Source organism: Halichoeres trimaculatus, unplaced genomic scaffold, assembly GCF_033239565.1.
Source record: "Halichoeres trimaculatus isolate MK-OKI-2021-1 unplaced genomic scaffold, fHalTri1.1 fHalTri1_scaffold_18, whole genome shotgun sequence".
NCBI lineage: Eukaryota > Metazoa > Chordata > Actinopteri > Labriformes > Labridae > Halichoeres > Halichoeres trimaculatus.
In genome coordinates, this window is record NW_027437196.1 from 19,643,181 (window position 1) to 19,670,534 (window position 27,354).

Below are 27,354 nucleotides of genomic sequence, written 5' to 3' on the forward strand. Positions count from 1 at the left end.
GCTGTTCTTTGTGTGTTTTTAATGGTTTTAAGCCAAAATGAAGATACACCTCTCAAGTGCACTAAGTTCAGATTATTTTGTTGTACAAACGCAGGTTCACAAGCAACTTGATGTTCGAGTGGTATGTTTTTTTTAACAAGGGCTCGATTGTATGGCACATTAGTGTGTTGACTAGATTTTTTTTCAGTATTTGTATGCATGTGATCACATTTAAAAACACCTGTGGGTGCATCACTTACAATGTTCCAGCTGGTTACTGTACTTATTGCATAAAACAGTGTTTGCTTTATTTTTGCAATTTGCAATAAAGCCCTTGAGTACAACTACAGTGTTTTCTATTACACATGTCACAATGGGTCAAATGCCAATACAAAGCACACACACCTTGGAATGGATGAGTTGGAGAAAGAAAACTGCAAATTGGTTTATTAAAAATCTCTTTATTGAAAAGACCATATTTACATCAGAACCAAAATCACAGTCAACAATGACCATAGAATACAATAACAGTACTCCCTTCACCCACATCTTCAACAGCTGATTAATCCAAAAGGCATTGTTCCACGTCTTACCCACAGGGCTGTGTGGTGCCTGACCAGACCAGGCAGGCCATGTTTCACTACACAAGAATATGCTGCCACTATTTAAGGGTTTGGAGATAGATGTGAGATTAACCCTTTGACTGCTGCTTTATTGATCAGAATTACTTGGACGGTTGTTTCATAGGACGAACAGTAATGTGGGATTGACAGGGTGTACAGAATTTGCCAAGCCCTGGGTGAACACCATGTTCATTAGCATCCTTAGCATACTGCATCATACAGCAATGGTATTTCCAGTAACCTTCTTAGGACACAAAAATCCCTTTTTACCCGAGCATCCCATTCAATCCTTAAATTATTAGTAGCCCAAAGTCACTGTTATCAGTCTTTTTCTAACCCAGACATCCCTTATGAACAATAGCTGCGTTTCCATTTCACCTAGGATTGCCCAAAACATAAATATTGCAATAAGGAATTGGTAGGGAAAAGACCACATTTTTGAAAATCCTTGAGTTTTGGATATTGAAGTTTCTTGCAAACGTACAATGTAAACACCTTTAAAAAAAAACATGTCACATTGTTATAACAACACCCCTCCCACACCTCCACTGCCACACAAAGGGACTCTGGTGTTCATATTTTAACAGCTCTGCTGTGAGTTATGTGTTCAGTGCTGATGTTTGTGTTTTGGAGCATCACTTGTGAATGCATCAGAATGGCTGTGAGTGTCAGAGTCAGAGAGCAGCAGGAGAGAGGGGTGGAGGTCTGTGTGCACGAGTGAGAGTATGTGAGCGTCAGATGATGAGTTTCATTCAGTGTTTTGTTCATGTCTGTTCCAAGTTGGCCTGTTCACAGCTGACAGTTTGAGCCGTTATTAAAAACACTAGTGTCCATGAAACAGCATCATCATGACTGCAGGTCAGGATGGCATTAGGTTTTACTTTACTCAAGTTGTGTGCAGTTCTAGTCGTAATGGAAACACAAGAAAGATAAAATTTTTCTTTGTCGTAACTTCGGAAATATCACTTTTATTTTGAGAAAAAGTGTAATAGAAACGCAGCTATTGACAGGTAAATTTTATTGGCTACTCCAGAAAAAGGCCCCCATTTCTGCTCCCATTAACCCAATGTGTGTGTCTGTGTATGACTAAGAGCAAAAGGACAGAATGTAAATTGTCCCTGTGTGCTACAACGATATGTCAGTGTATGGTGTGTATGCATGCCTTCACATTTCCTGTCTAGTCCATCTTGAGGCTACGGTAGATGTAGCGAATGAATGCCAGGGAGGCCCAGAATGACACACTGCCCAGCATCAGTGTGAAAACCATCGCTGTGAGCAAGGAGTAGCCGAAGAACTCTGTGCTCTGCACCAAGCCACTCATAGAGGACCGGTTTCGATAGTAGAACACAGAGTAAACAAAGATGAAGAGGCCAGTGGAGCCAGTGCTCAGCACACTCCGCCACCACCACCGGTAGTCCTCGCCTGACAGGAGGAAGTAGGTGAGCGCAACAGAGATGCACGCTCCGACTGAAAGGAGGATAGCAAAGACACACAGCAGGATGCCATAAAGTGTGTAGTGCTCTCTACCCCAGACGGTAGCAAAGATGTAGTAGAGCTCCACTGAGATGGCACTAAGGACAAAAAACAACAAGGAATAAGTGTTGGAAAAAAAAATATAAAGTTCCTTTCTAAAATTATTTCTTTTCAATTTTATTTTAACATGAAGTTTGGCTCACCTGAATGGCAGAAAGCCTCCGATGGCCATGTGAACAGCTGTGTGTTTGTACCAAGGCTGTGTAGGGATCTGCCGGGCGATGTTGCGTGTGCGGCAGGGTGCCTGAAAGCTGCCAGCTCTGTTCTTTCCCACAATGCCGCCAATGACGGTGAGCGGGAAGCCCACCAGCACCCATGCACCCAACAGAAGGAGCACGGTGGTGGCTGGCAGAGCCTGGGTGGAGCCACTCCACCAGTGGACAGAGTTCACCACACTCCACGTAAGGAACAGAGGAGCTGTGGAAGTATTAAGCAGGTTTTTTAGACAAAAAAAAAATCTGTGAAATTTTAAATCAGCAGAATCTTACGTAAACGAAACATGTTGATAATGCAGTTATTTATTGTTCTTTTATACTTTTTATTTTTCACATATCATTTTGTTTTATATTTATCAGGCTTACAACCAGGACTTTGAGGGTGACATTTTTTGCTATCCATGTTAAATGTGTGCAACTACAACAATAAAGTTCCCTGAATCCTTGAAAAAATATGTTTATCTGAGTGGAATTTTACATTGCATGCATATTAGGAGTGGGAGAAAATACTGAAAATTGATACATATCAGGATTTTTTGTTTGACAGTACCAAAATCAGGATTCTTTGTCATATCTTTTATTTAAATTCATTTTCTTTATTTCAGTCTTTGTTTATAAACTGGATTGGAACAAAAGTTACCACTTTGCTCCAGCAGGGGGCGAAGTGTTTCTCACTGACCCACGTGATGTGCATTTCAGAGAGAAAATATGGCTCCTGATATAATCAGTAGACAAAATCATCATCATTTAACTTTTTGACATGGTCTGGTGTTAAAAAAGCAAAGTAAAAACCGCAAAAATCGTGAATATCAAATTGTTGCAATTTTAATTGAATTGGCACCCCAAAAATAGTAATTGAATGGTGAGAATAGCGTACTGTCCCAGCCCCAATGCATATTGCTTTTGTTTTTTTACTACACGTTTGACCTTAAGATTTAACATTGGTACTATTAATGGGATAGTAATTAAAAAAAATAAGTTAGAGGGTTCAATTAATCTTGATTTTGATTTTTGCCATAACCACCCAACCCTAATTGGTATGAACATCAATCCTACTTTATGCAACAGATAGTCCTGCATTACCTTTAAAACACATTATGCCATCTATTTTAAATGCTTTATTCATCACCATATTTAAACTGAAAAATCCTTACCACTTATAGGGACTTTTTTTTTAAACATTTTTTTCTTTAATGGTTTCAAATCATTTTCTTTTTAGAAAAAAAAACAAAACAAAAACTTTGGAGTAAAAAAATTGAACTCCTCTGACAATTTCATGTTGAAACACTAACATTAACCGTCTGATATAAAGTCATCAGGAGATTTCATAAAATCCTGATTTGACATGATTATCTAACTTTGCATTAATAGATTAAAGATGGCCCATACATAAAAACTAAGAAAGGAAAAGTAGGAGCTTCTGAGTAAACTAAAGAAGACATTTGATGGGAATGAAATAGTACGAAATATGTAGTTAATCAATTCAGTAATTTTCGAGTGCCATCTGAGACTTAACGGGTTTCACACATTTTGCTGAAGCCAGCAGATTTTTTTAGATTAATTATCCAGACAAGTATAAATGCTCTCTTTGAACCTTACCCTTGTGTTACAGCTTCAGTGTGACCCCAAGCCCTGATCAGACTCACCAGAGAACAGCGACGAGGTGAGTATGATGTTCCATACCCAGCGCTGGCCATTGATCTGTGTGTAGAAGCTGCATGACACGTAACCTGACACACAGCTGGTCAGAGCGTACAGGACGATAGCTGCAGAGTTGATGGCACCATGTCTGTGCACATTAAACATTCCAAGTAATGCCATGATGATGATTCCTGTGGGGTGACAAGAGGAAGAATGATCAGGCGTCTGCAATCGGGAACCTTACATTTTACCTCCAGCAGTTATCAGGTTTCAAGCTGCTCAATCATTCTGCTGAGAGGGTCAGTGCTGCACCGAAAATAAGTCCACTCAGTTTTCAACAGAACAATGATGATGCTTGATACTGTTTTGGAATTTGATACACAAGTATGTGTATGTGTGTTCGTATTTAGCTTTACTTTTAACAAGTTTCCTGTGTTGTGTACAGTGTTAAAGATTCACCTGTGGCAAGGGTAAGAAACTGAGCTCCCACCCCGAGCACAGCACACAGCAGGCTTTTGTAAGGAGGGAACCTGAAGACATCAGTGTGAATGATCTTCCAGCCATTGTCACCCTGATCGAGATCATCACAGCCACCGTCTTCCTCCACATTGTACCTGAAGGGAAAGAGAAAAATGCTTTTAACCAGGATATTATTACAGACCACACCATTTTAAAGCTTTGTTTGATATAAAAGATGATCTGTAGTAAAAGGTGAGTAAAGAAATAATATCTATCTCAAAACATGTCAATCTGAATCATTTTTTAATGGTTAAAATGGTACGGTGGTCATTTACTTTTGCTACTTCAGAGGATCAAAACAATGTTTAGAGAAATACTTAAAGATCCACACATTATGGCAAAAACTATGGCAACCATGGCAAAATTCTTCACTGACTAACCTGGCAAAGTCATTCTTAAGAACGCGCATGAGGATGATGATGACGAAGCCCAGCAGTAGTACCACAAGCACCAGTGAGTTTATTATAGACAGCCAGTGGATCTCAAGTGTTTTGGGGAAGAATGAGTAGTCTCTGAGACGCTCAGCTCTCCGAGAGTGAGTGAGGGGGGACTCGAACCAGCGCACACTGTAGGTGTGGGTCACAGTGAGGCTGCCTCCACCCACTCCAACTCCACCCACTGCTGCACCTGCTCCTTCCTCCAGGGGAACGGGTTTAACATCTTTCACTGAGACGTTTGCAAAAATCACTGATTCGCCGTTGTACTCGATGTTGAAGTCCAGATGAGTCCACAAGCCCACCTGTGAGAAGTGAGAGGAGAGGGCAGGGAGTAAGGAATATGACCAAAAAAATGAGACAGCAAAATGTAAAAGGAAGACGGATACAGGCACGCCACAGCTAAAGCTCACCTGGAAACTGTACGGTCTGTCTGTGTTTCTCTTAATCTTAGTTCACAGTCCAACCAACTCTACATTCAACAAACCCTGAGAAGCACAAGTTGTTTACCTTGTGGCTGTGAGGCAGGAAGCCGCTCTCCTCTATGTATCCCACAAACCCCCAGATTGGAATATCATCTAAAACGAACTCAAAGTAGAACAGCTCCTCGATAGCCTCACGGAGCTGGTCCACCTGAAACACAGTCCACATCCATGATCAGAGTCCATGCGTTTAGAAATACACAGCCTGTGTTTGGGGTGTGAATTCCAATTCCAATTCCAACTAGTTGAGAAGGAATAAGGCCAGACATTGTTTTTTTCTTATTTTAAATCTACAGTTGAGGATCTACTTCATATTTGTGGTAAACTTTGTTTTACCTTGGAAGCCTACCAGGATGGCACAGGCATAGATTTCCTGTGCCAATACACACAACAATTAAAACATATCCTGATCCTGGTACACGCCTTTATGCTGTAAGGCTGTCTATGCAACCAGCACCTTTTAATAGAAAACCAAACTACTTGATAAATCATTAAAGCAGAAATCAAAGACCAGCACAGACTTTTAAAGCTATATTCAAGAGATGTGTAAAAAACAGCATGTGATGTTTAGAATAAACCTGTCCTGAGTACACAACCAGACCAAAGTACCTGTTTCTCTGAAAGAGTGATCTGGCAAACAGTTTTTTTCTCCACGTTTTCTCTAAATCGGATGTGATACAAGGACTCAGCCATCCTGTCACCATCCAATACTTCTCCCAGACTCAAGGACTTGTGGTGCACCTGAAAGGAATGTGTTGCAATATGAGTTGTAGTGTACCGAAGAGGCACACACAGCATTAGCTGATATCTATTCTGTGAGCACACAGTATTTGACAACCTGACAAATCGAAAACACAGATAACTATTAGATTAATAGATATGTTGCACAGTGAAACTTTTCAGACTTTTGTCTGTGGGTTTACCAATATTACTTTTAATCTATTATGCCAACAACCAACTATTAGACAAGGGTAAAATTTCTTTGACCATTCATTATACTAACATAACTTTTAAAGAATAAAATCTTTGTCATATCTACCTCTTTTAAGACAGGAGCACAAACACAAAAACTGCCAACTTCAGTGTGGATTTTTTGTTGATACTATTTCAATATATTTAAATAATACAATTTTACAAGAAACAGTTTTGACTTTGATGTAAGAGCAAGTGTCCTTATTTGACACTACAAATAACTATCCAGTGTCACTAAGAGTAACAGCAGCCCATTAATACACAGTGAAAGAGAAGAAAGACTGACCTTCTCTGGCCTGCAAACAGGCAGGGTGTAGTAGTGATATGTCTCATGGGGGTTATGATAAGGGCCCACTTTGTTGACATAGAGAGTCACGTTGTCCCCCTGCTTGTAACTCACAGCCCAGCCTGAGAACAAGCAGAGGATGAAGATGCAGTGCAAGCTCATCGTCCTCTGGAAGCCACCTGCCAGGTGTCCTTTTCCACACTGCATAGCCACTGAAGCAAAAGTAGACAGTTCATCAAAACATGAGGGTGAGGATTATTTAAATAATGATATCTGTCCTGAAATACACAGTGTGCCTCAAATTCTAAGGTCAAGAACACACTTGTCTGTGGCTTTTAGACCTGATATGCAGGGATTCATGAGCCACATTCCAATTTATTCAATGCTGTTTCAATGACAAAGGATAACTTAATAACACATGGAGAGAATTGTATAACATTTTTCTCTACCGGATCTCCGACATATTTCCCTATAGAGCAGGATGGGCATTTTGAAATAAAAGCAAACAAGTTTCACCAGTTTGTATCAGGCAGTTCTTAGTTTGTCATTATACAAAGTCAAGCCAGTACATCCCGATGGCAGTATGGATCCAGCTGTTTTCTTAACACTGGTACTATCACCTGTCAAAAAACCTTTTTGTCCATCTGACCAGTGTACCTATCACTCCCAAGAGAGGCATTTTCGCTGCAGGTCTGGCCCTTCTTAGAGTCGCACCCATTCATACTATCATCTGATAAACTTATTCAAAGAAGCTCTGCGGTTTATGGCTTTAGATTACATTATAAGAAATCGTAAACTGCCGTCAAAAGTTGGGCAGGGCCAAGCTGCCAGAAAACCATACAGACATGTTGTGTTATTTGTCTTACATGTCATCTTTTCGTATAGTTCTTAATAATTCATCTAAAACAAACTTAATCCTGTCCAGCTGCTGCACTCCATAAAACTCAAACTACCTTTAGCAAACAGCCACAAATTATAAAATAAAGACAAGAAGTAAGAAAAAGCCACACTACCAGACCAACTTGAGTCACTTCAGTCCAGATGCTGTAGATCCAACGAAACCTGTCTGGCAGCTGAATTCCTGGGACTCCAGGCCCTTACAGTCTCCTCTGTGCCCCGGTATGCGTCTATACCAACACTCAATGTAAAATTAAAGACTTACAGCTCAACATCTTGAGAATCCTCAGTGCAGTGCCTCAGCGTATTATGAATAAAATGCATTCATATATGGGTACATAGTGTACTTTTGATGAAACATGAGACAGTGTGGAAGAAGGGGTCCGACTCCACGTCACCTTAAAAAATAAAAATAATGACGACTAGCTCGACTTTTCCGGAGGGGGCGGGGAAACAACAAGGCACCGCCGACGTTACCGTGTCTTCGTGGTCGGAACTACTTTGCCATTGAGTGCCATTTAAAGCAGACTTGCTTCATTCGTGTTTATCCGAAAGCTTACATTAACGTACTGGAGCTCCGACCTGAGAAACTCTGATATTTTCCTACAAGACCGGATTTCCTTCTACCTCCATCAGCCAGTCAAATGTCCCTGCAGTACTTCCTTGTTCGGTGCCAGGCCTGTCCAATCATCTCTGCACCACTGATGCTCACTTCTCCAGCGATTTGGCGATGATTTGGTCGATAGATAGATTGGTAATGTCTGATATTTGATTTCCCGCGAAATGGGTTGCAATTCCCTCGCGCTCGAGACGCCTGGATTAGTGCACAAAGTCAGCAAAACAAACCGTTGGTGAGTTAGTAGAAACCTTTACACCTTATTCAAGGCTCAGAATTTATACCATGAAGGTGCTGTTCTTTTAGTGTGACATGTATGATAATATTAACGTTCGTGCTCCCCAGGAAGTAGCTGTAAAGTCTGCATCCTAGCTACCTATGACAAAAACTAGCTCTTGCCGGGCCATGTTCTGTCGTCGCTCTGTAACGGATTGAACATCCTAAGTTAAACTTCACAAAATAGTAACTCTCTAACTGCAAGTGCATCATGCGAAGCAAGACATATGATAGCTATGCATTTTAAAGTTTAACCACGAAAGAGATAGATTGGCAGCTAGGAATGCTGGATGATTGAATATCTCAAATCTATATCTTTGTTTCCAGACGTTTGCTGTTTTCAGTTTAAACCATGGGAATACACGGACTCGCCAAGTTGATTGCGGACCAGGCCCCAGGAGCCATCAAAGAGCAAGACATCAAGAATTATTTTGGTAACTTGACAGTCAATTTCCTCACACGTGTATTAAACATCTGCTAAGGAACCCAGTTTTAGATCAGATGTTATTTCAAATCTGTATCAAGTCATTTAGAAAGTATGTAATGACAAGTTTATCCCCACACATCATAGCTCACTTATAAATATTTCTGAAGGATTGATAAAGCCTTGTAGCAAACTTAAGTGACCAAACTCTACGTGGACACTTAATTTAAAATAAAGCTTTAATCATATTATATGTACTTGTGAAAGCATACTCTTTCCATTTGTTTAATTTTTGCTCCACACTGCTTCTTTAACTTAATGCAGGTTTAAGCTTGTGAGTAAAATTAGAAATCCAAGGCAGTTTACACTACCCTTGTGGTGGGATTTAGGGAAACTAGGTTTATTGATGTTTGGTGATATTATTTTTCATAATCATTCTTATTTTGAAAACATGCCACCTGCTTTTCTTAACTCATACAGGCAGGAAAATTGCCATAGATGCTTCCATGTGTATCTATCAGTTCCTGATTGCTGTGCGACAGGATGGAAATGTTCTACAGAATGAAGATGGAGAGACCACAAGGTATAACACCCAAAATCCAGACACTCCACAATTCAGACGATACAAGACATCACGTCATTTGATAGCACTTGGAGTAATCCTAGAGTTTAAAATTTGCTAACAAGTTGTGTTTTTTTTCCCAGCCACTTGATGGGAATGTTCTACCGAACAATCCGCATGCTGGAACATGGCATCAAGCCCGTGTATGTGTTTGACGGGAAGCCCCCACAGCTGAAGTCAGCAGAGGTAAGTGTGGTGTCACCCTTTCGTCTGTTGAAGTGGAAGTTATTGTCATTAATGATGGTTTTTGACTCATTATGTCCATCTCCCTCTAAAACAAGCTATGTTGTGTTTTTCTGTAACCTGTAATGTACATTATCATCTCTCTCCTTTCATTCTCTTGATGGGTCTTTGATGGTGTGTGATCCACCAGCTGGAGAAGAGAGGGGAAAGGAGGGCAGAGGCTGAGAAGCTACTGGCCCAAGCACAGGAAATGGGTAAAGTGAACATTTGCTGCAAGAGACTTCTGGGTTCAATGCCATTAATTTTCCCTTTTAGCTGACCAACCAATTTATCTATCTATCTCTAATAAAGTAGAATGTAAAATATAGTGACTCTCAGTTCATATGTTTGAAATGTCTCCAACACTGTGCTCTCTCTCTACAGGAGAACAAGAAAACATTGACAAATTCTCAAAGCGTCTGGTAAAAGTCACCAAGCACCACAATGATGAGTGTAAGAAGCTGCTGACCCTGATGGGAGTGCCTTACATTGAGGTAAGAACAGCTCACACTCTGTTACAGCTTAATTTCTTAGTTTAAATTTTGCAAAAAGCATAGGAATTACACGTATTATTAGTTAAACAACAGGATTTCCCTCATCCTTAAAAGCTCAGTGAAACCCTTAGTTCTAAGCAGGGGCAGCGTTAGGGGTGGGCCCAAAGGTCCCAGGCCCACCCTAAACTTTTCTTATAATTTGTATAAATATATATATTTAAATCCGTTTGAAAGGAGCATGGTAATTTCTTCTTTACACTTCATGTTCATATTGTTAGCATTCAAATGCTCTATCTGTGTAAAATGACCCACATTTCTTCAGCCAATTGAAAAAAAGAAGTTATGAAGCATTCAGCTTCGTGTGAACGGGATCAGGCGGTGATTAATGTCAATGCAAAATTTGTCTGGGCCACCCAAAAGGGAAATCCTTGCTCCATCCCTTGTTCTAAGGTACTCCTGCTAACAAGAAAAACAGATTACTGGGAGTCTGTGTGATGAGCTGTGCAATCGGTATGTGTTTCTTAGGCTCCATGTGAGGCTGAGGCCAGCTGTGCAGCGCTGGTGAAAGCAGGAAAGGTCTTTGCCACAGCAACAGAGGATATGGACGGACTGACTTTTGGGACGAACGTCCTGCTCAGACACCTTACAGCCAGTGAAGCAAAGTAATGTTGCTTCTGTATTACCACATCCTGTTTGTTGTTTCAGCCTTTTGGCTTAGTAGTCAATACGAAAATAACTTGATGCTTTCCACTCCTGAAGCTCAGGATAAAAATCCAATATTAGTTAGTTATTAATTTACACATGTTATTTCTTTAGGTATACCATTTTTGTTATCACAGACCCCTTGTTAACTTTCATTTTTCAGCCTTGTTGTACTGTTTCACCTGGCCCGAATAAGAAAGACTGCACTACATGACAAAAGTACTTTTGCATATTGTATTACTTTATGGAATTTATTTGTTTTCAGGAAACTTCCAATCCAAGAGTTTCACTTCAGTCGCATCCTGCAAGACATCGGCCTGACCAATGAGCAGGTAAACAGGCTTTAAGAAAAGTCCAGCACGTTTCAAAATCAAAGGTGTCATTTTCTAACTCAAGTATGCCATCAAGGAACCACTTTATCCACTTTTATTGTACAGTAAGCTAAAATTGTAATATCTGCACGTTTTGCAACTTTAGATAGAACTGTGATCATACTCTACTGTTAACTATACTGTATTTTGTTTACTATTGAAATTAATTTTAACTGAGATAATGTGATCAATGTTTCAGTCCTTCTATTAATGCTTTTTGTCTTCCCTATAGTTCATAGACCTTTGTATACTGCTGGGCTGTGACTACTGCGCCACTATTAAAGGAATTGGGCCAAAGAGAGCAATAGACCTGATCAAGCAGCACGGCAGCATTGAGGAGATCCTTGAAAACATTGACTCTAATGTAAGCTGATGGCTGCAGCAATTTCAAATTTTGCACAGTGAAAATAACTTGGTTGTGACTGTGTGTTTCTTCATTCCCTTCATGCAGAAGCACCCTGCTCCAGAGGACTGGCTGTACAAAGAGGCCAGGAATTTGTTTTTAGAGCCGGAGGTGGTCGACTGTTCCACACTGGAGTTGAAGTGGAATGAGCCAAATGAGGAGGAGCTAGTCCAGTTTATGTGTAATGAGAAACAGTTCAGGTAAACCATCAGCAGATTCATGATGCATGTTGTACAGCTTTTGCTCACCAGAGAGCAGTGCTGAGCAAGCAGGAATAGTCTACAGTCCTTGTTTTGGTTAAGAGATAGTTGGACAGCATTGAACCATTATGAAATAACGGTTCATATCTGTTTGCAGCGAGGACAGGATCAGAAATGGCTTCAAGAAGATCATGAAGAGCAGACAGGGCAGCACACAGGGGCGACTTGACTCTTTCTTTACTGTCACGGGATCTCTGTCCTCCAAACGAAAGGTATGTTAAGACTCACTGCAGCGCCAAAATAATTCATTATAAGTTTAATTTCCTATATGTTATAAATGTTACAGCCTGTCTCATGTAGCCCTGTTTTCATCAAACAGCCAATCTTTATTTAGCACCAGATCACAACAAATGCTATATTATTAACAGAGACCCAGCATTAAGTTAAGATAAGCACATTATTAGCATGTGTTCAGTTTAAGTTCATTAGGCTGCTTTGAATTTTTCTAACCAGCTGTCTAAAGATTTTCATCTGAATATTGTACTCATTCTAACATCCCCTCCCTTACACAGGAACCTGAGGTTAAAGGATCAGCAAAAAAGAAGCAGAAGACTGGTGCAACGCCAGGCAAATTCAGGAAGGGGAAGTAGTTCACTGTGAGGGGCGACCCTTGTTTGGTTCATAAAGAGATGTTTGTTAAATCCTACCCTTAAAAGAACATGGAGCTTCCAGCAATGTAAGAGGAAGCTGCTATTTAAAAAACACAATAGAAGATTCAGGTTTATAATTGTCTTCACCCAAACGACTATGATTATGTACAAACAAAAAACAGGAAGGTTTTAATGAGTGTTTCAACGATGTATTATTTCTGTCATGAAATAAAAGTCTCTTGTGAAATAATATGATTTTGCTCTGTTCAGTTACTTATTTGGGGTATTATGTTGGAATTAATAGTGTACAGTGCAAAGAAGCAGCTGCTTTTTTACTTGAATTGTTTGGTTTTATATAATATGGTGCCTTCACTTCCCCTAGTCTCAGGTGACAGTTTGATAATGATCTCGGGTAGCTAAGGCTTGGCCACCAGAAACACATTACCCATTTTTACTGCAGCCCACAAACCAGGGCACAGATTTAACTGTGTATTGTTTTTCCACCATGTCTTACAAATATGAGTGCTTCTATAGAAAAAATCTTCAGCCAAAATACTGAATTCTCTCTTTTTATGTTTAAGAAAAGGGATCGCAATCTAACTATCATTGCGATGTCCTCTTGTCTTTTACACTTGCGTGATGCTCTAAGGGCTGTTAGCTGTATTTGATGATAAGATGGATAAAACATTTCCTTAGACCAGGGGTGGCCAATCTGTGGCTTGCAAGCCGCATGTGGCTCTTTGCTTTTTGGTGTGTGGCTCTTCGATCAATTCATAAAAATTATATATATAGTTATGAGTAGTGGTGTGCCAATCAATCTAAACTATATCTATATATGGATGCCAACGTTGGGATTAATACTTAAGTTTCAGTTTCTCTTCTCCAGTACGAATTTCAATACACTTAAAAACACAATAAACCCTGATTTGAAAATTGGAAATGTATTGATTTTCATTTTATGTCATTTTGTTTAAGTGTGAGAGGAAGTGTGTTTGTAAGACCCTGTGTGTAATGTGGCTCTTTGTAGTAACACGGTCATTTTTGTGGCTCTTGGTCTCTGACTGGTTGGAGTAGTGTATGCATATGGAAATAAGGGGGCAGGAAATGTGACGAAGCAATGTGTTGGCCCACAATAAAACATATATCTTAAAAACATCCAATATGAAAATATTTACTGTGATTTAAGCACATTGACATGATATTTAATTACAAAGCGAACTTTTCTAATCATCAGGAGCGGTATCTTTAAAAGGCACGATAAAGCTCATTCTCTGCTTGACCTTCATATTTCTTTCGTCATAAGGAGAAGACAATGAAATTCGAGTCTGACAAAAGGTCTATGAAGTAGGTTTAAGTTGTGCAGTATGCAATGTTGTGCAAACTTGGTGTTGTGAGGAGCATGTCTAAATACCTCCTTGTGATCACTCCCATGAAGGGTCAGATGAGGACATGTAGCACCTGATAATGAACTTTATTCTGTTTATTGAAAGCTTGCAAACAGCCTGCCTTTCCATGCAGGCTGTTGGCTCTATGTCTGAGCCTGACATAGAAGACTGAAAAGTAAAAAAGAGTGTTTGATGGAGGCTTTTATGAAGAGAATACATACTAAAAATAGTGCTATAGGTGATAAAAGGGGAGGCTTATCTTTATGTGCCCTTTTTCTGATGATGATTTGCTAGTGTGCATAAGTGAGAAGAAGCTGTGCAAATTTCTACCAGCAAAATGATCTTTAACAAAAACTATCCTTACTTAAAAAAAAATCACTTTATCCACAGAACAGCCAAAATAAATGTATTTCATGAGTTTTTCCATGTTGCTGCTTCACTTTTTTTTCTTATTTTGTGAAAAAGAGAGCTGGGTTTACATCATGCAGTTGTTTCTGCTGCATGTGCACTCTGTTACACATCTGCTACATTTGGAAAACAAAGTGCTTAGGCTTGCAGTGACTCATAAGATGTATAAAAAATGACCTGCAGCAAATGTGTTAACTTCTTTTTCTCTGATATTAACTGTAAGCCACTGCGATGGAAAATTTGTATCAGCTGCAACACAGGAAGACCGCTTGGTTTATAAGGGAAGTCAGATATCGTGTTCGACTCCAGAGTATACTAAGTATACACCCATCATCAATAGAGGATCTTATTACAGCTCTCTCTTTGTAACGTGCTTCACAACATGGTTCACATGGTAAGATCTTTTCTAACTGTTTTTTTTTTAAGATGAAAAATGTCTTTATACAGTCTCCACTCACGAGCTGCAGTGTAAAACAAAGTTCAGTCAAACTAGATTTTTTAGGAAATATTGTTTAGTGAAAGCTCGAAAACATAAGAAATATGCAACTTTTGAATTGTCATTGAAAGGGAGTGAGGCTTTATATCAAGTGTGTTGTGTTGAAAAATAAGAAAAAAAAGTTTTGTTTTTATTTTACGTTTATTAAAAGACTTTTTTTTTTTTATGAAAAAGTTGTTTGGTGACCAGAGACATTTTTTTAATGAATTAGCTCAAAACAAACAATGATTGATTAAATTAACAATTGATCAGATGAGTTTAATACAAATATTGTTTGAATTAAATTTGGTTGACTTCATTTTGTTTGTATTAATAATTTTTTCACAAGTGTGGTGTTATTTAGAAATTACTCCTTAACAATATACAAGGAAAGACTGGGTGCTAATTTACGTAGTCTTTTAACTCTTTTTTTTTTTTATAGCTTAAAATATACATTTTTTAACGCATCATTGTGTGTATAAATCCAGGTGATGGATCTCCTGTCTGCGATGATGACGACCAACTTCCTGCTGAGTGTCTTCTTTCTCAGAGGTAAGCTGTTTGTTTAATCTTTAGTTTATGGTGACATTATGATAACAGCTTAGACCCAGTTCACAACACTCTTGCAGAAAGCACTTTCAGTGTTTGAATTGTAATTATCCATAACATAGACTATAAATTGTCTTTAAATCACAGTGACAGCTTTAGCAAAGCAATAACTTTTTGCCATGTCTATCATGTCTCACCAGAGATCTAATCCTCAGTATGTTGATCATGGCTCTGGTTTTCAGGTGCTTTGGCTCAATGTCCTGATATTGCAAACCTCTTCTTTAAAACACCTGAGAAGATGGAAGCACTGAGTGGATCTTGTTTGCAAATCCCGTGTACCTTCAGCACAAAAGCATATCATAACTTTGGCCAAGAAGAAGTCTTTGGGATGTGGATAAAAAACCACCGTTATTTTGGACCTGGACCAGAAAATGTGATTTATAACAGCAGTAGGACGATCAACCCCTATCCAATGAACATCACTGGAAACCTCAGGCAGAAAGAATGTACCACTTTATTTTCTAACATAAACTTAACACATGAAGGCATATACTACTTCAGGATTGAAAGCACTTCATTTCAAGCAACAGCTATCTGTAATTCTCTTCAAATAACAGTCAGAGGTAAGAGCATTTTATTTGTGCCATTCAGCTTTTACCCTGTAGCACAATGTGTGTCACTTTGGCTCAAAACTAAATCTGAGGTTTATTCTCAACAGATTCTCCTCCGAGCCCCAGATTAGAGATCTCAGGAGATCTGAAGGAGGGAGACTCTGTCACTGTAACCTGCTCAGCTCTCACTCCTTGTCCACGTTGGCCTCCTAAACTCACCTTGAATCTCCAGAAAGACTCTCACAACCTCATGGAGGAAAACACAGATGGAAGCTTCACAACTAAAATCCAGGAGAGCATCACTCTGTCAGAGCAACATGATGGATACAACATCAGCTGTTCTGCCGCATATCCTGTGAATGAAGGAGAAGAGGAGAAAACAGCAGAGGAGACAAAGACTCTCATAGTTTCATGTGAGACCTACTTTTACGGTTGATGTCTTAAAAAAGGAGCATTTATGCTTCACTTTTTAATAGTATGCTTCTTGTAGTTATTATGAGCATGAAAAATTGTACATTTTTGCCTGCACCTGACCTCAGACCTCCCAAGAGGGGAGATATCTCTGAATGAGTGCCAATTGTTATGGTGCCTTTTAGAATTTTTGTGAGTAGCATTTAGCTAGTTTTCGAGACGTTCTACTAATAGGGAAACATCCTGTCTTATCTCCTTGAAATATTTTTCATCACTTAAAATTCTCTTTATGTCAAATCCTCCAGACCCTCCCAGGGACACTTCTGTCCTCATCTCCCCTGCTGACCCGGTGTCAGTCGGCAGCATGGTGAACCTGACTTGCTCTTGCAGAAGAAGCCCTCCTGTTGTCCACTTTGTCTGGTTCATGATTAGTGATGGCAGGCTGGAGCTGATCAAAGTGGACACACAGGTGTATGTCCTCAAGGTGACCAGTAGCGATCGTGATCGATTGTTCTTCTGTGGGTGCAGAAATGATCTAGACATTCAACTATCAAAGGGACTGCAGCTGACGTTTAAAGGTGAGCACAAATCAGAGTCTGCTGGTGCTGATTTAGTGTAAATCGGCTCTTACAGGGAACAGATGTGACTTGCTGTGTTACAGGTGATCAGCTGTCTGTTGGCGGTGAAGTTGTTTTGAAGATCCTGGGAATCATGTTACTAGTTGGTGCACTGATCATCTTCGAGTGGTGAGGCTAACCATTAGAGATACATTGATTTATAGTACAGTTGATTGGTCTGATTAAAATGTGATGGTATGATGAATGTCTGAGGCTGATTGTCATTTGTTAAAATTAAAAAGGTTTCATCTCTTTTCCTTTAGTTGGATTAGATCAAGAGGCTCGATGAAACCAGAGAAGGTAAGCTTCCAGAAAGACAGAGGTACTGCTCATGGTTATCATCTGGCTAACAGTCTGCAAGACAGAGCTGTAGTCTCTCTAAATATGACACCTACAAACTGAACCACTCTGAAGTGGTTCCACTTTGCAAAGTCGTCTTCTTAGATGAAGATGTTCCAAGTTTTAGAATACAACTGGGATTCAACACCATCAAAAAATCCACATGTAAAAGCTTTGGGGCTTTTTTTGGCCTCCTATGTTTTAAAGGAACTCCTATAGCTGAATCATGATAACTGATATAACACAAGCATACGGTGGCCCTGAGAGCTCACAGTGTTACAACTTAAGGAAAACACATGCAAAAGGACAAAACACAAGCAAATTTAGAAAACATCTTCATCATTTTGACAACATGTGTGTAGCATTTAGAAAACACACTGCCAAAACCACAACTGCAACACAACGGAAGTGTTGACATGGATTTTCAGTAACAGCTCTATTATGGTTCTTGTTTCATCAGCTGTGTTGTAAAATGAGGGAAAAAGTATGTTATTCAACATTGTATTAGACTATGTGTAATAGAGCGTTGACTGAAAATCTGCAACAACAACGAGCATGTCGGGACATGTACATCACTTTGAAGTGTCCTCTGGAAACACTTCCATTGTGTTGTGGTGTATTTGCAGCGTCTTTTCCTAATGTGTTGTGTTGTGGTGCATTTTCTAAATGCTGCGCACGTGTTGTCAAATTGATAAGGATGTTTTCTCAATTTGCTTGCGTTTTGTCTTTTTGCATGTGTTTTCTTAGGTCATAGCACTTTGAGCTCTCAGGGCCACCGTACAAACAGAGTTATTATTGTTGATAACTTGTCCAATGTTTGTCTGTAATGCAGGCAGTAGAAAGACCACAAACATTTCGACAACAGGTGAGATGTGATGCACATTTCTATAAAGAGATCTTGGAGATTTACAGTGCAGAAAAATAATGCAAACCCCTTTGTCTTCTGTTTGATTTCTACAGGACAAAGTTGAAGCTGACTACGTCAACACAGTGGCTGAGTTGGTATCGTAAAGTTCTGACTTCACAAAGCTGAATCTGTGAAACCTGTTTGACAGACTCTCATGATAAGACCATTACTAGAGTTAACTGTGAAGCCAGACAACATGTTCAAAAGGCCACTGGGGGTCTGCAGAGTCCATAAAAACCTGGTCATGGATTACTCAAAGGGTATTGTCCTTCTTGCCAGGGAAGTAAGACACTGTTTGAAATATAAAGTTTCATAAAAGTTGTAACTCATTTGATTTGAACGCTTCGAGGTCTGACTCTTACCTGGAAAAATGTTCGCATCCTATTGAGTCCAGTAGGGGTGGGAGAAAAAAATCATTATACAATACATTGGGATTTTTTGTTTGACAATATCAAAACCGGGATTCTATGTAAAAAAAAAAAAAAAAAGAAAAGAAAAAGAACTTTTTTTTTTTTTCCGAAGCAAATTCCTCATTTTAGTCTTTGTTTATAAACTGGATTGGAAAAAAGTTACCACTTCTCTCGAGCAGGGGGGGGAAATGTTTCTCTCTGACTATCGTGATTTGCATATTGTGAGAAAATATGGCTCCTGATATAGTCTGTAGATATTATCATCATTTAACTTTTTCACATGGTCTGGTGTTGAAAAAGCAAACTAAGAGTCGCAAAAAACATAAATATTGAAGAATCACAATTTAAATTGGATCGGCACCATAGACTGTAAAAAACATGGACATGGTCTCGCTGACGTCACCTGTCTGTTTCTGAAATGGGAAAAATGAAGCACATCAGCTATAGCGGCCATATTGGTAGTGGCAAGGGCTTCGCCTACAGCCATAGGGCGCCGGCCGCCACGTGACCCTCAGCTGTGCCTCTTATTGGGGGAGCTCGCGATCTTAATATCCTCCGAACGCTGAGTTAGAAAAAATTCACCCCCTTACAGTGTTTGCCAATAGTAAAATTAGTAACTCGGACAAGAGACGTTTTTTGAACAAGGCTGTAAATAGGTTAATTTCTGTTTTGAAAATGGCTTTTTTTTTTTTTGGCTCGGTGTGTATGTGATTACGATACTTCCGTAGTCAGCCTCAAATGAACACTTGAGAAACAGCAGATTTTAGCACTACCACATGGTCTCATATTCTTAGACCAGAGGTAACGGCTTGATCAGCACCCCAAAAATAGCAATACAATCAAAAAGAGAGAACAGCATATTGTCCCAGCCCCAGAGTTGACTTCCGTCACTTTGCCTGCAGTAGTTAATGCCGTCTGTATTTTTCATCCAAAAGGCACAAGTCATGAGTTCTCCTGTTTGTGTTGATGACTTTTGAATCATGTAATATTAATGATTGATCTAAAGAACATGTTTTTCTTGTTGTTTTTCTTGTTGTTTTTCTAACTGTGGAGTATCTTCATGTTAGGAAGCCATGTGTTGATTCTTGGAATTGTCGGCTATCTGTGAGCAATTCTTTTGGTGTCGAATGTTGCTTCTTTTTTTGTGGATGATTAATAAACTATAAAAAGGAATCATCTTGTCGAGTGAAGATTACTCAGGACTCTGTGTACTTCCTTTCCACAGATCAACCAACCATGCTGGGGTTGGTTGATTTCATTGCCCAAATGTTTCCTAATCAGCTATTTAAAAAAAAAAAAAAAAAAAGCATTTGAAAAGAATTCAAGATGAGGTACATTTTTCCTTTTTCTTCTGCCCACAAACACTTCTAACCCTCAAATAAGAGGGCACAAAATGAGCACAGGTTAAATTAGCATTTGTATCCCCTATTTTTAAAAATCATTCACAAATTTAAAATGAAAATAAATTACTCCAAAACCTATTGGAGTGGTGGTTAGGAATCTTAACTTGTTTGTTTGTTTGTTTTCGTTTTTTCAAATTACACCACACATTCAATGCAAGCAACCGGATTCACCACAGCTGTGCTCAAATGCAGCACAGTGCCAGCTGTACCTGTCATATGTGACAAAGTTGAAGAGTTTGTTGGAAGAAAAAATGTCAAGCAGTAAGAAATAAGTTTCTGTGATGTTTTGACAAGAGGATGTGACTTTTGCTGGTGTAAAAGAGCTTATATTAATGATATGTTGAGGCTAACAGTGAGCTGTTTTTACATTGCAAATCTTTGGGTATCCAGCCGTTGTTTAAAACTCAGATATTTCGCTGCCTCTGACTTCCTTTGCTTTCAGGATATGAGCAGTTCACACAAAACTGTCTGCGTTATTTCAGGAACAGGAGTCATGTGACCAGACAAAATCATCCCATCCTTAGACAAAAAGTCTTTCTCAGCTGGGTAAGTGGATTTATCTGAGTTCTGTGGAAATATTATGATAAATAACGGTGATTTAGTTTGGGGTAAGTTTTGAGTGTGAATGCTACAGAAGAATCTAAAGATTTTCACTTCTCTTTATTACTTTGATTGATGAGTAGAGAAAGTTACAGTGTTGTTGTGTTTGCAGATCCAGGGAGGACGTTGATCAGTCAAACATGATGATTCCCAGCTTGTTTCTGGGTGTCCTTTTTGTTTCAGGTGAGCTTTTCCCATAAATCATTTACATTATTTTTATCATGCTGTTTGTACCTTGACCACCAAGTCAGTCTTTTATAATCAAAATCTTCTTTGATGATTTATTTGTCTTCTCTTGTAGGTGCTTGCACTCCTTGTTCTAAGCAACCAGACCTGGAAATTGTAGCACCAAAGACTCTGCAAGCCCCGAGTGGATCTTGTTTGCAGATTCCCTGTAACTTCAGAGCTAAATCAGACAAAGAGTTTGACGGTAGAGGAAGGATCACTGGAGTGTGGATTAGAAGGGACTCCAGATACGCCATCGATCCAAGTAACGTGGTTTTCAACAGCAGCAGGAGCTATAACAGCTATCCAATGGAAATCACTGGAAACCTGAATCAGAAAAACTGCACCACTCTGTTTTCTAATGTAATCACAAGTTACTCAGACACATATTTCTTCAGAGTAGAGAGCAACCCATTCTCTGCGACAGCTTCCTGTGATTCTGTAAAAGTTATAGTAAAAGGTAAGAGACTTTTTGATGATAAGGTTCATTATGATGGGGCAGCTTTCTTTCTTTTCAGAACCAGAAGTACAAAAGAGATTAGGCCACTGAAAAACAAAGTGCAACTTTTTAAAAAAATTTTTCTGTGATAAAAGTCAGAATTCTGAGATTAGAGTCTGACTTTTGACTTTTTTCTCAGAAAAAAAAAGTTATTAAAAAAAGAAAAATTGTACATATTTTTTTTTTCCAGTGGCCCTGATCCTACTCTATATAAAACTGATGTCTATCATGAAATTTAAGATCTACAAACTATTGCCTAATCAGGTGGGGTTTTTATTTTTTACATTAAAATTGGCGTCATGTCTATTATAAAATGAATTAATATTGAACCGCATACAACCTTGTTTTTGTCCATGAACAAATGTAAATGAGGAAAACCAAGAAAAACAGGAAGCCTCATAAAGGGATTTTTTTCACTGACTTGAAATTACTCAAGAATAAAATCTACCCAAATTTAAACAGCTCGGAAACTATATGACTAACTGAGTTTCTGTCAGTGTCTCACAGTTAATGGGCCTGTTCTTCTGTAAAGTACAACTCACTTTTCTTCAATAGTAGTACTATTTGGCCAATGACACTAATTCCTTGTGTGTTTCTGAGCTGCAGATTCTCCTCCGAGCCCCAGCATAGAGATCTCTGGAGATCTGAAGGAGGGAGACTCTGTCACTGTAACCTGCTCAGCTCTCACTCCTTGTCCACGTTGGCCTCCTAAACTCACCTGGAATCTCCAGAAAGCCTCTCACAACCACATGGAGCAAAACACAGATGGAAGCTTCACAACTAAAATCCAGGAGAGCATCACTCTGTCAGAGCAACATGATGGATACAACATCAGCTGTTCTGCCTCATATCCTGTGAATGAAGGAGAAGAGGAGAAAACAGCAGAGGAAACAAAGACTCTCAGTGTTTTATGTGAGTAAACTAAACTTTGCTTTTTGATCCAGTTAGAAGATGATCATTTATAAGATTTGGAAAATCTTTAATTCCCCAAGGGGCAAGGGGCATTTGCCTTTTCAACAGAGGTCCACACAGTCAGTAAAAGGATAAAAAAAAACAGCACAGTGATGTAAATATATGGATATCATCATGATGGGTGTGAGTAAGATAAGATAACCAATAGTCAGTAGTAAAAATGAGAAGGCAACAAAAAACCAACGGCTGGAACAAGAGGCCTCAGGTATTCATTATATTCCAACCTCCTTACATAGGTGAACCTCCAACCTGTTGGCAGAAGTCAAAACCTTGCATGCAGGGGGTGCTGATGGCCTTTGCCTTTGGAATGGTTCTAACTTGGAAAAACATGTCAAAGGTCATCAAAGTCAGCTCCAACTATCACTCGTCAAATTCTAACATTTCCCAGCCTGTTTTTGTTTATGAAGCTGAAGTCCCAAACAAGCAGATTATCACAAAAGTCAAAACTGACTCAATAAAAGATAAAGAAAACATTCTCAGAAGAAGTTCATCAACATTAAAAACCCTTAGCTTTCTCAAGAAAAACAGTCTCAGATTGACCTTTTTGCAGATGGTGTCTGTGTTTGCATGTAAACTGTCATCTCTGATTTATTTCAGATGCTCCCAAAGACACCTCAGTGTCCATCAGTCCATCAGGTTTGGTGTCAGCAGGTACCAAAGTGAACCTGACCTGCTCCTGCAGCAGAGCCAAGCCTCCTGTCAGCAGCTTCACCTGGTTCAAGATCAGCAACAACAGACCACCCGTGATTGAGTTCATTGGAGAGTTTTACAGCGTTAATGTGACAACTGATGGAGTTTATTACTGTGAGGCTGCAAATAACGTGGGTAAACAAAAGTCCCCAGAAATTCACCTGAATATTAAAGGTAAGCACAAGCTCAGATGAAGTTAATATGTGGATAATTTGTTACTTGAATAGGAGATATTTAGTCAAGAAAGGAGAGACTGATGGGAAAGTGAAAACAACTTCTGATCAGAAGTCATGAAAAGTATTTGAAATATAAAAGTAAAGCTTGAATAACTGTCCAAAGAGTTTTGTAATGCCTACTTTTCTGTGTTAAGGGTTTATATACCTTGTATTTTTATTATCTTTATTATTATTTTTCTGTAGGAGCACAACTATGGGGAGCAGGTGTTGGAGGGATGATTGGAGTTGTGGTTCTCCTTAGTGGTGTGGCTGTAGTCATATGGTAAGTATCTGAAATTAATACATCAATGCAATTAATACATTTAAAACACATTATTATATATAAGCCAGCTTACCACAATATTTTTTTAATCCACCACTTGATCTTTCTTTACTCTGCTCTTTGGTATTGCACTTGACTCTATTTCTATCCTGGAAAAACTGACATGACAAGTTTTTATTTTGAAACAGTATTTTCAACATATTGCTGTACTCGACAGGAACTGAAAGTCCTAAGTGCAAGTTGTAGATCTATTATTCTTTATGCTTCTTTTCTGCAGTTTAATATGGATCATTGATGTCTTCATGAAATGGTAGTAACATGTTTTGATCCAAAAAGCCAATAAATCAAGCACAGCAGCATTGTTTCCAGGCTCTCTTAGCCCCTCTGTTCAGAACGCTCTGATTTAGTGGGCGTGACCTTCATATGTGAATGAGCCACCGCTGATACCACCCTGCTCTTCAGCGTCACCGAGAGCGGCGCCATGTTACCGTGACTCCAAGTGCACAATGTTAAGAAAACAGCGAAGCTCGTTTACCTTAACATTACAGGCTAAAACAACAGGCTAACAGCAGCTAAAGTTAGCATCCTGAAGCTAACACAGAGACAGGGGGGACACTGAGGAAAAGCTCTTACATCTGCTCCACAGCACACAGCATTTAAAATACTCACATTTCCAGGGTCAGAGGTTTGTTGGTGGATGGTTGGTAATGCTCCTGGATTCAGGACCAGTCTATTTGCTAGCCCTCTGTTGTACCGTCCAAAGTTGGAAAAGCAGTCGGCCGTGAAGTGACTAGCACACACATGCACAGTTTTACTGAGTGTAGCTGGCACATTTCCTTGATAAATGAACTCTAGCTACTTGGTCTTGTCTTCTTCTGAGATGGGAAGCTTGTGCATTGAACTATGGGGCTGTTTACAGCCAAAAACAGAGCAGTGATGGCTCTTCAACTTTGGCATTCTCCTCCCCGCTGCTGTAGAGATTTCTCTGGATCACTCATAATCCCTTATTCTCTCCCCAAAAACTAACTCTGTGCCCATTAACAGTTATTTTAGGCTTTCAGATTTGTGACTCACTAAAAAAACTATAGATTTAAGCTCATTTTTAGAAAAAAGTAAAAACTAAAAAGGTAAAATCCTGAAGCAAAAATCTGTCTTTCTTACCCATGAACAAATTGAGTTTAATTAAATTAAACAATGGAGTTACACAAGTCACTCAATAAATTTAATTTAATTTGTCTGATCTCTCTGTCTAAACTATAACAAAGCTCATCCATGGCTCAGGTCTATGCAGCTGACTCTGAGGGCTTTAAAATTAAAGCAAACCGAGTTTCATTTGTTATCAAATCCTGGTATAAATAAGAGATTTTAGGTGTTTTATGTCTATGAGCATCACTTTTGTGCAATGTGTCTTGTGCAATGAGTGAAATGATAAAAGTAAACCCTCTAAACTGTTAAACAGCATGATATTCAGTATTTATCTGAACTGTATGACTGAGGTGTTTCTTTTCATGTGTTTTGGGGAAAATGTTTTAACCCCTTGATGCCCAAATTTGCGACATACCCTGTCAGGTCTTGATGCAGCTGAAATGACCTTTGTATCTCATTATTATCTATTGATTCATATTCTACACATACCAAAGATCGTATCAGATCCACTGTGTCATAATAAATAGGTCAGGGGATGAACTCTCATGTCTCTCATAAATAATATAACCTAGTTATGACTATTGTGTGTACTACACTAAAATTTACAATCTGCACTTAATTCAAAATCTGTAAAAATGCAAAAACATGAAAACACTCTATTTTTATAATTGTTACTTACTTCAGGCAGTATGGGGGTTAAATGATGGCTGAATCAAAGCTTTGATTTTATCATGCTCAGAATAATTTCCCTGACATCCCTCATGTCTTTCAGGTGGTTGAAGTCCAAACATTCCCAGCAGACACAGGTGGGAATTTGTTTCAATTTTCTAATGAGTTTCACTTTTTTTTTTTTTTTTTGAGTTTGTTTCTAACTTGTCATACTGGCAGCACTTGTAAGGTCTTGAAAGGTCAAAACAGGTTCCCCAGTGGTTGATGTAAAGTGGAGTAAAGGAAATATGATGAAACATCCTGTTAACTAGCATTAACAAGCCACAAGCCACTTCAGAACCCAAGATAAGGCAACACAGAGGTTACACAAGTCACTCGATGAAATTATCCAAATATTTAAGCCCCCTTCATTAGTTTGTCTGATCTCTTACTAAGGACGCATTTCCTCTGACGTGTCCTCAGTTATTTTTGTTGAGCACTCTACAAGATTTACACGTTGTTCTCATTTGATCAACTTGTCCTCTTTAACAGAGCCCAGGAGTTGAAGAGCCAGCTGTGAGAGTACATCCCAGAGCTTCAGACAAAGAGGACATACATTATGGAGAGATTGATTTCTCCAAGCTGAAAACTGGACCATCCCCAAAGTCAGTGCAGGACAGGGGACTGCAGCAGGATACACTTTACGCACAGGTCAAAGTGTCCAAACCAGGACTGAGTTTCTCACAGGCTCCTGCTGGTACAGAGGAGCTCTATGCTCAAGTGAAGACTCACTGATGAGGTCTTATCAGAGGAAGAGGAACAGAAACCTGTTTGTTGAGAACTGTTGGTTCTATATTTAAACTCAGGAAGAATGATCATTGAAGAAAGTTTAAAGTTTTGAAATCAGTGTATTTCCCATGAATTGGTGATGCCAAACAAGACGGAATAGAAATATAGATGAAATTCTTACTCAGATACTTAACTTCAGAAACTCACTTAATTAAATCTAAAAGTGGCCTACGATTAAAGATAATGTTTGTCATATTTGTTATTTAGATTCAGAAAACACACGTCGGTCCAGTACTCCACACACTTCACTGACTCCCCATCACAGCAAGAATAAACTAGAAAAGCACTCAGAGAGCGCAGACCTCCACCGAAAATATTGTGATTGTCACCAGCGATTTAGTCCTACTTTAATGTTATACTCCCTTTCAGCAGACTGTCTGCTACAATTTGATTTTAGTCGTAGGTTTTTTACAATAATTTGTTACCTGACAGTGTTGATAATTATGATGACCCAGAAATTATCAGAAATTATTGTGACCTTGTCTTGTATTGTTTTTCAAAGCAATCTGACCATTTACCGTGGAGTTTTCTCACAATAATAAAGAATCCTTTAAAGAAATCCTGGATCCAGACGGTTATCTGGATCACCTCCAAAATTAAATCACTCCTTCTTTATACCATTTTGGATATTTCCTGAAAATTTAATCAAGATCCATTTGTTAGTTTTTGAGTTGTGCTGTTCACAGACCAACTCTCCCAAAAACATAACCTCTATTGCAGAGGTAACAACAGAGTTGTTGATCACCCATCAGCACATTGATGGAAATATCCCAACATACCTAAAAAAAATCCTTAAGTACTTTTTAAAATTTTGTCATAAAAATGTGATAAATCAAATTTATTATTATTATTATTATTATTATTATTATTATTATTATTATTATTATTATTATTATTATTATTATTATTATTTGCAACAATCTCGTATATACAGTTTATGGTTGCTTTTAGGTTTTTGACATAATTTAATTCAAACATTAAATACCCAGTTTGGTGAAAACCTGGAAAATGACATGGTGTGGTTGGGATGCAGCAGATTGTCGACACAGAGATGACAGAAAATGCACTTTTTATGTGAAGATGCTTTTTTTTTTTTTTTTTTACAGGAGAAATAAACATGTTTGATAAGAACAGACTTTTTTTGTCATTTA

At 38.8% G+C, this 27,354-nt stretch overlaps 3 protein-coding genes across 5 annotated transcripts; 2 read left to right on the forward strand and 1 right to left on the reverse strand.

Annotated features, from left to right (window-relative positions):
* Window positions 1–456: 456 nt before the first annotated feature.
* On the reverse strand, window positions 457–8,241 carry tm9sf1 (transmembrane 9 superfamily member 1). Of its 2 annotated transcripts, XM_074693068.1 has the most exons (10): window positions 7,980–8,241; window positions 7,698–7,811; window positions 6,685–6,896; window positions 6,036–6,167; window positions 5,455–5,577; window positions 4,891–5,249; window positions 4,451–4,605; window positions 3,997–4,182; window positions 2,279–2,552; window positions 457–2,173 (listed from the first exon to the last, which is right to left on the reverse strand). In XM_074693068.1, exons 3-10 carry the CDS (start codon window positions 6,889–6,891, stop codon window positions 1,780–1,782), a joined length of 1,830 nt encoding a protein of 609 aa, XP_074549169.1. In that variant the 5' UTR covers window positions 6,892–6,896; window positions 7,698–7,811; window positions 7,980–8,241; the 3' UTR covers window positions 457–1,779. The 2 variants fall into 2 exon arrangements, with proteins under 2 accessions (XP_074549169.1, XP_074549168.1); XM_074693067.1 differs by having other exon boundaries at window positions 7,698–8,241.
* Window positions 8,242–8,284: 43 nt separating this feature from the next.
* On the forward strand, window positions 8,285–12,767 carry fen1 (flap structure-specific endonuclease 1). Of its 2 annotated transcripts, none has more exons than XM_074693070.1 (12): window positions 8,285–8,432; window positions 8,801–8,907; window positions 9,378–9,480; window positions 9,603–9,705; window positions 9,893–9,956; window positions 10,126–10,235; window positions 10,761–10,897; window positions 11,203–11,269; window positions 11,541–11,672; window positions 11,760–11,911; window positions 12,069–12,183; window positions 12,484–12,767. In XM_074693070.1, exons 2-12 carry the CDS (start codon window positions 8,826–8,828, stop codon window positions 12,559–12,561), a joined length of 1,143 nt encoding a protein of 380 aa, XP_074549171.1. In that variant the 5' UTR covers window positions 8,285–8,432; window positions 8,801–8,825; the 3' UTR covers window positions 12,562–12,767. The 2 variants fall into 2 exon arrangements, with proteins under 2 accessions (XP_074549171.1, XP_074549172.1); XM_074693071.1 differs by lacking the exon at window positions 8,285–8,432 and adding an exon at window positions 8,455–8,488.
* A 1,785-nt stretch (window positions 12,768–14,552) lies between these two features.
* LOC141807853 (vascular cell adhesion protein 1-like) lies at window positions 14,553–27,300 on the forward strand. The gene is made up of 16 exons (XM_074694069.1): window positions 14,553–14,748; window positions 15,318–15,381; window positions 15,621–16,001; window positions 16,097–16,402; window positions 16,706–16,978; window positions 17,062–17,146; window positions 17,281–17,317; window positions 18,189–18,221; window positions 18,317–18,363; window positions 20,789–20,859; window positions 20,978–21,361; window positions 22,007–22,312; window positions 22,970–23,236; window positions 23,482–23,560; window positions 25,479–25,512; window positions 25,907–27,300. Exons 1-16 carry the CDS (start codon window positions 14,737–14,739, stop codon window positions 26,147–26,149), a joined length of 2,622 nt encoding a protein of 873 aa, XP_074550170.1. The 5' UTR covers window positions 14,553–14,736; the 3' UTR covers window positions 26,150–27,300.
* The last annotated feature ends 54 nt before the right edge of the window (window positions 27,301–27,354 follow it).

Coding starts and splice junctions, on each gene's coding strand:
- LOC141807853 (XM_074694069.1), top strand. Junction 22,313..22,969: donor AAAGACTCTCAGTGTTTTAT/GTGAGTAAACTA, acceptor GATTTATTTCAG/ATGCTCCCAAAGACACCTCA. Junction 25,513..25,906: donor AACATTCCCAGCAGACACAG/GTGGGAATTTGT, acceptor CCTCTTTAACAG/AGCCCAGGAGTTGAAGAGCC.
- tm9sf1 (XM_074693068.1), bottom strand. CDS start 6,891: ATGCAGTGTGGAAAAGGACACCTGGCAGGTGGCTTCCAGAGGACGATG. Junction 5,578..6,035: donor TCACTCTTTCAGAGAAACAG/GTACTTTGGTCT, acceptor ACTGTGTTTCAG/GTGGACCAGCTCCGTGAGGC. Junction 4,606..4,890: donor CTTAAGAATGACTTTGCCAG/GTTAGTCAGTGA, acceptor CTTTCCCTTCAG/GTACAATGTGGAGGAAGACG.
- fen1 (XM_074693070.1), top strand. CDS start 8,826: ATGGGAATACACGGACTCGCCAAGTTGATTGCGGACCAGGCCCCAGGA. Junction 9,481..9,602: donor GAAGATGGAGAGACCACAAG/GTATAACACCCA, acceptor TTTTTTTCCCAG/CCACTTGATGGGAATGTTCT. Junction 11,912..12,068: donor TGTAATGAGAAACAGTTCAG/GTAAACCATCAG, acceptor ATCTGTTTGCAG/CGAGGACAGGATCAGAAATG.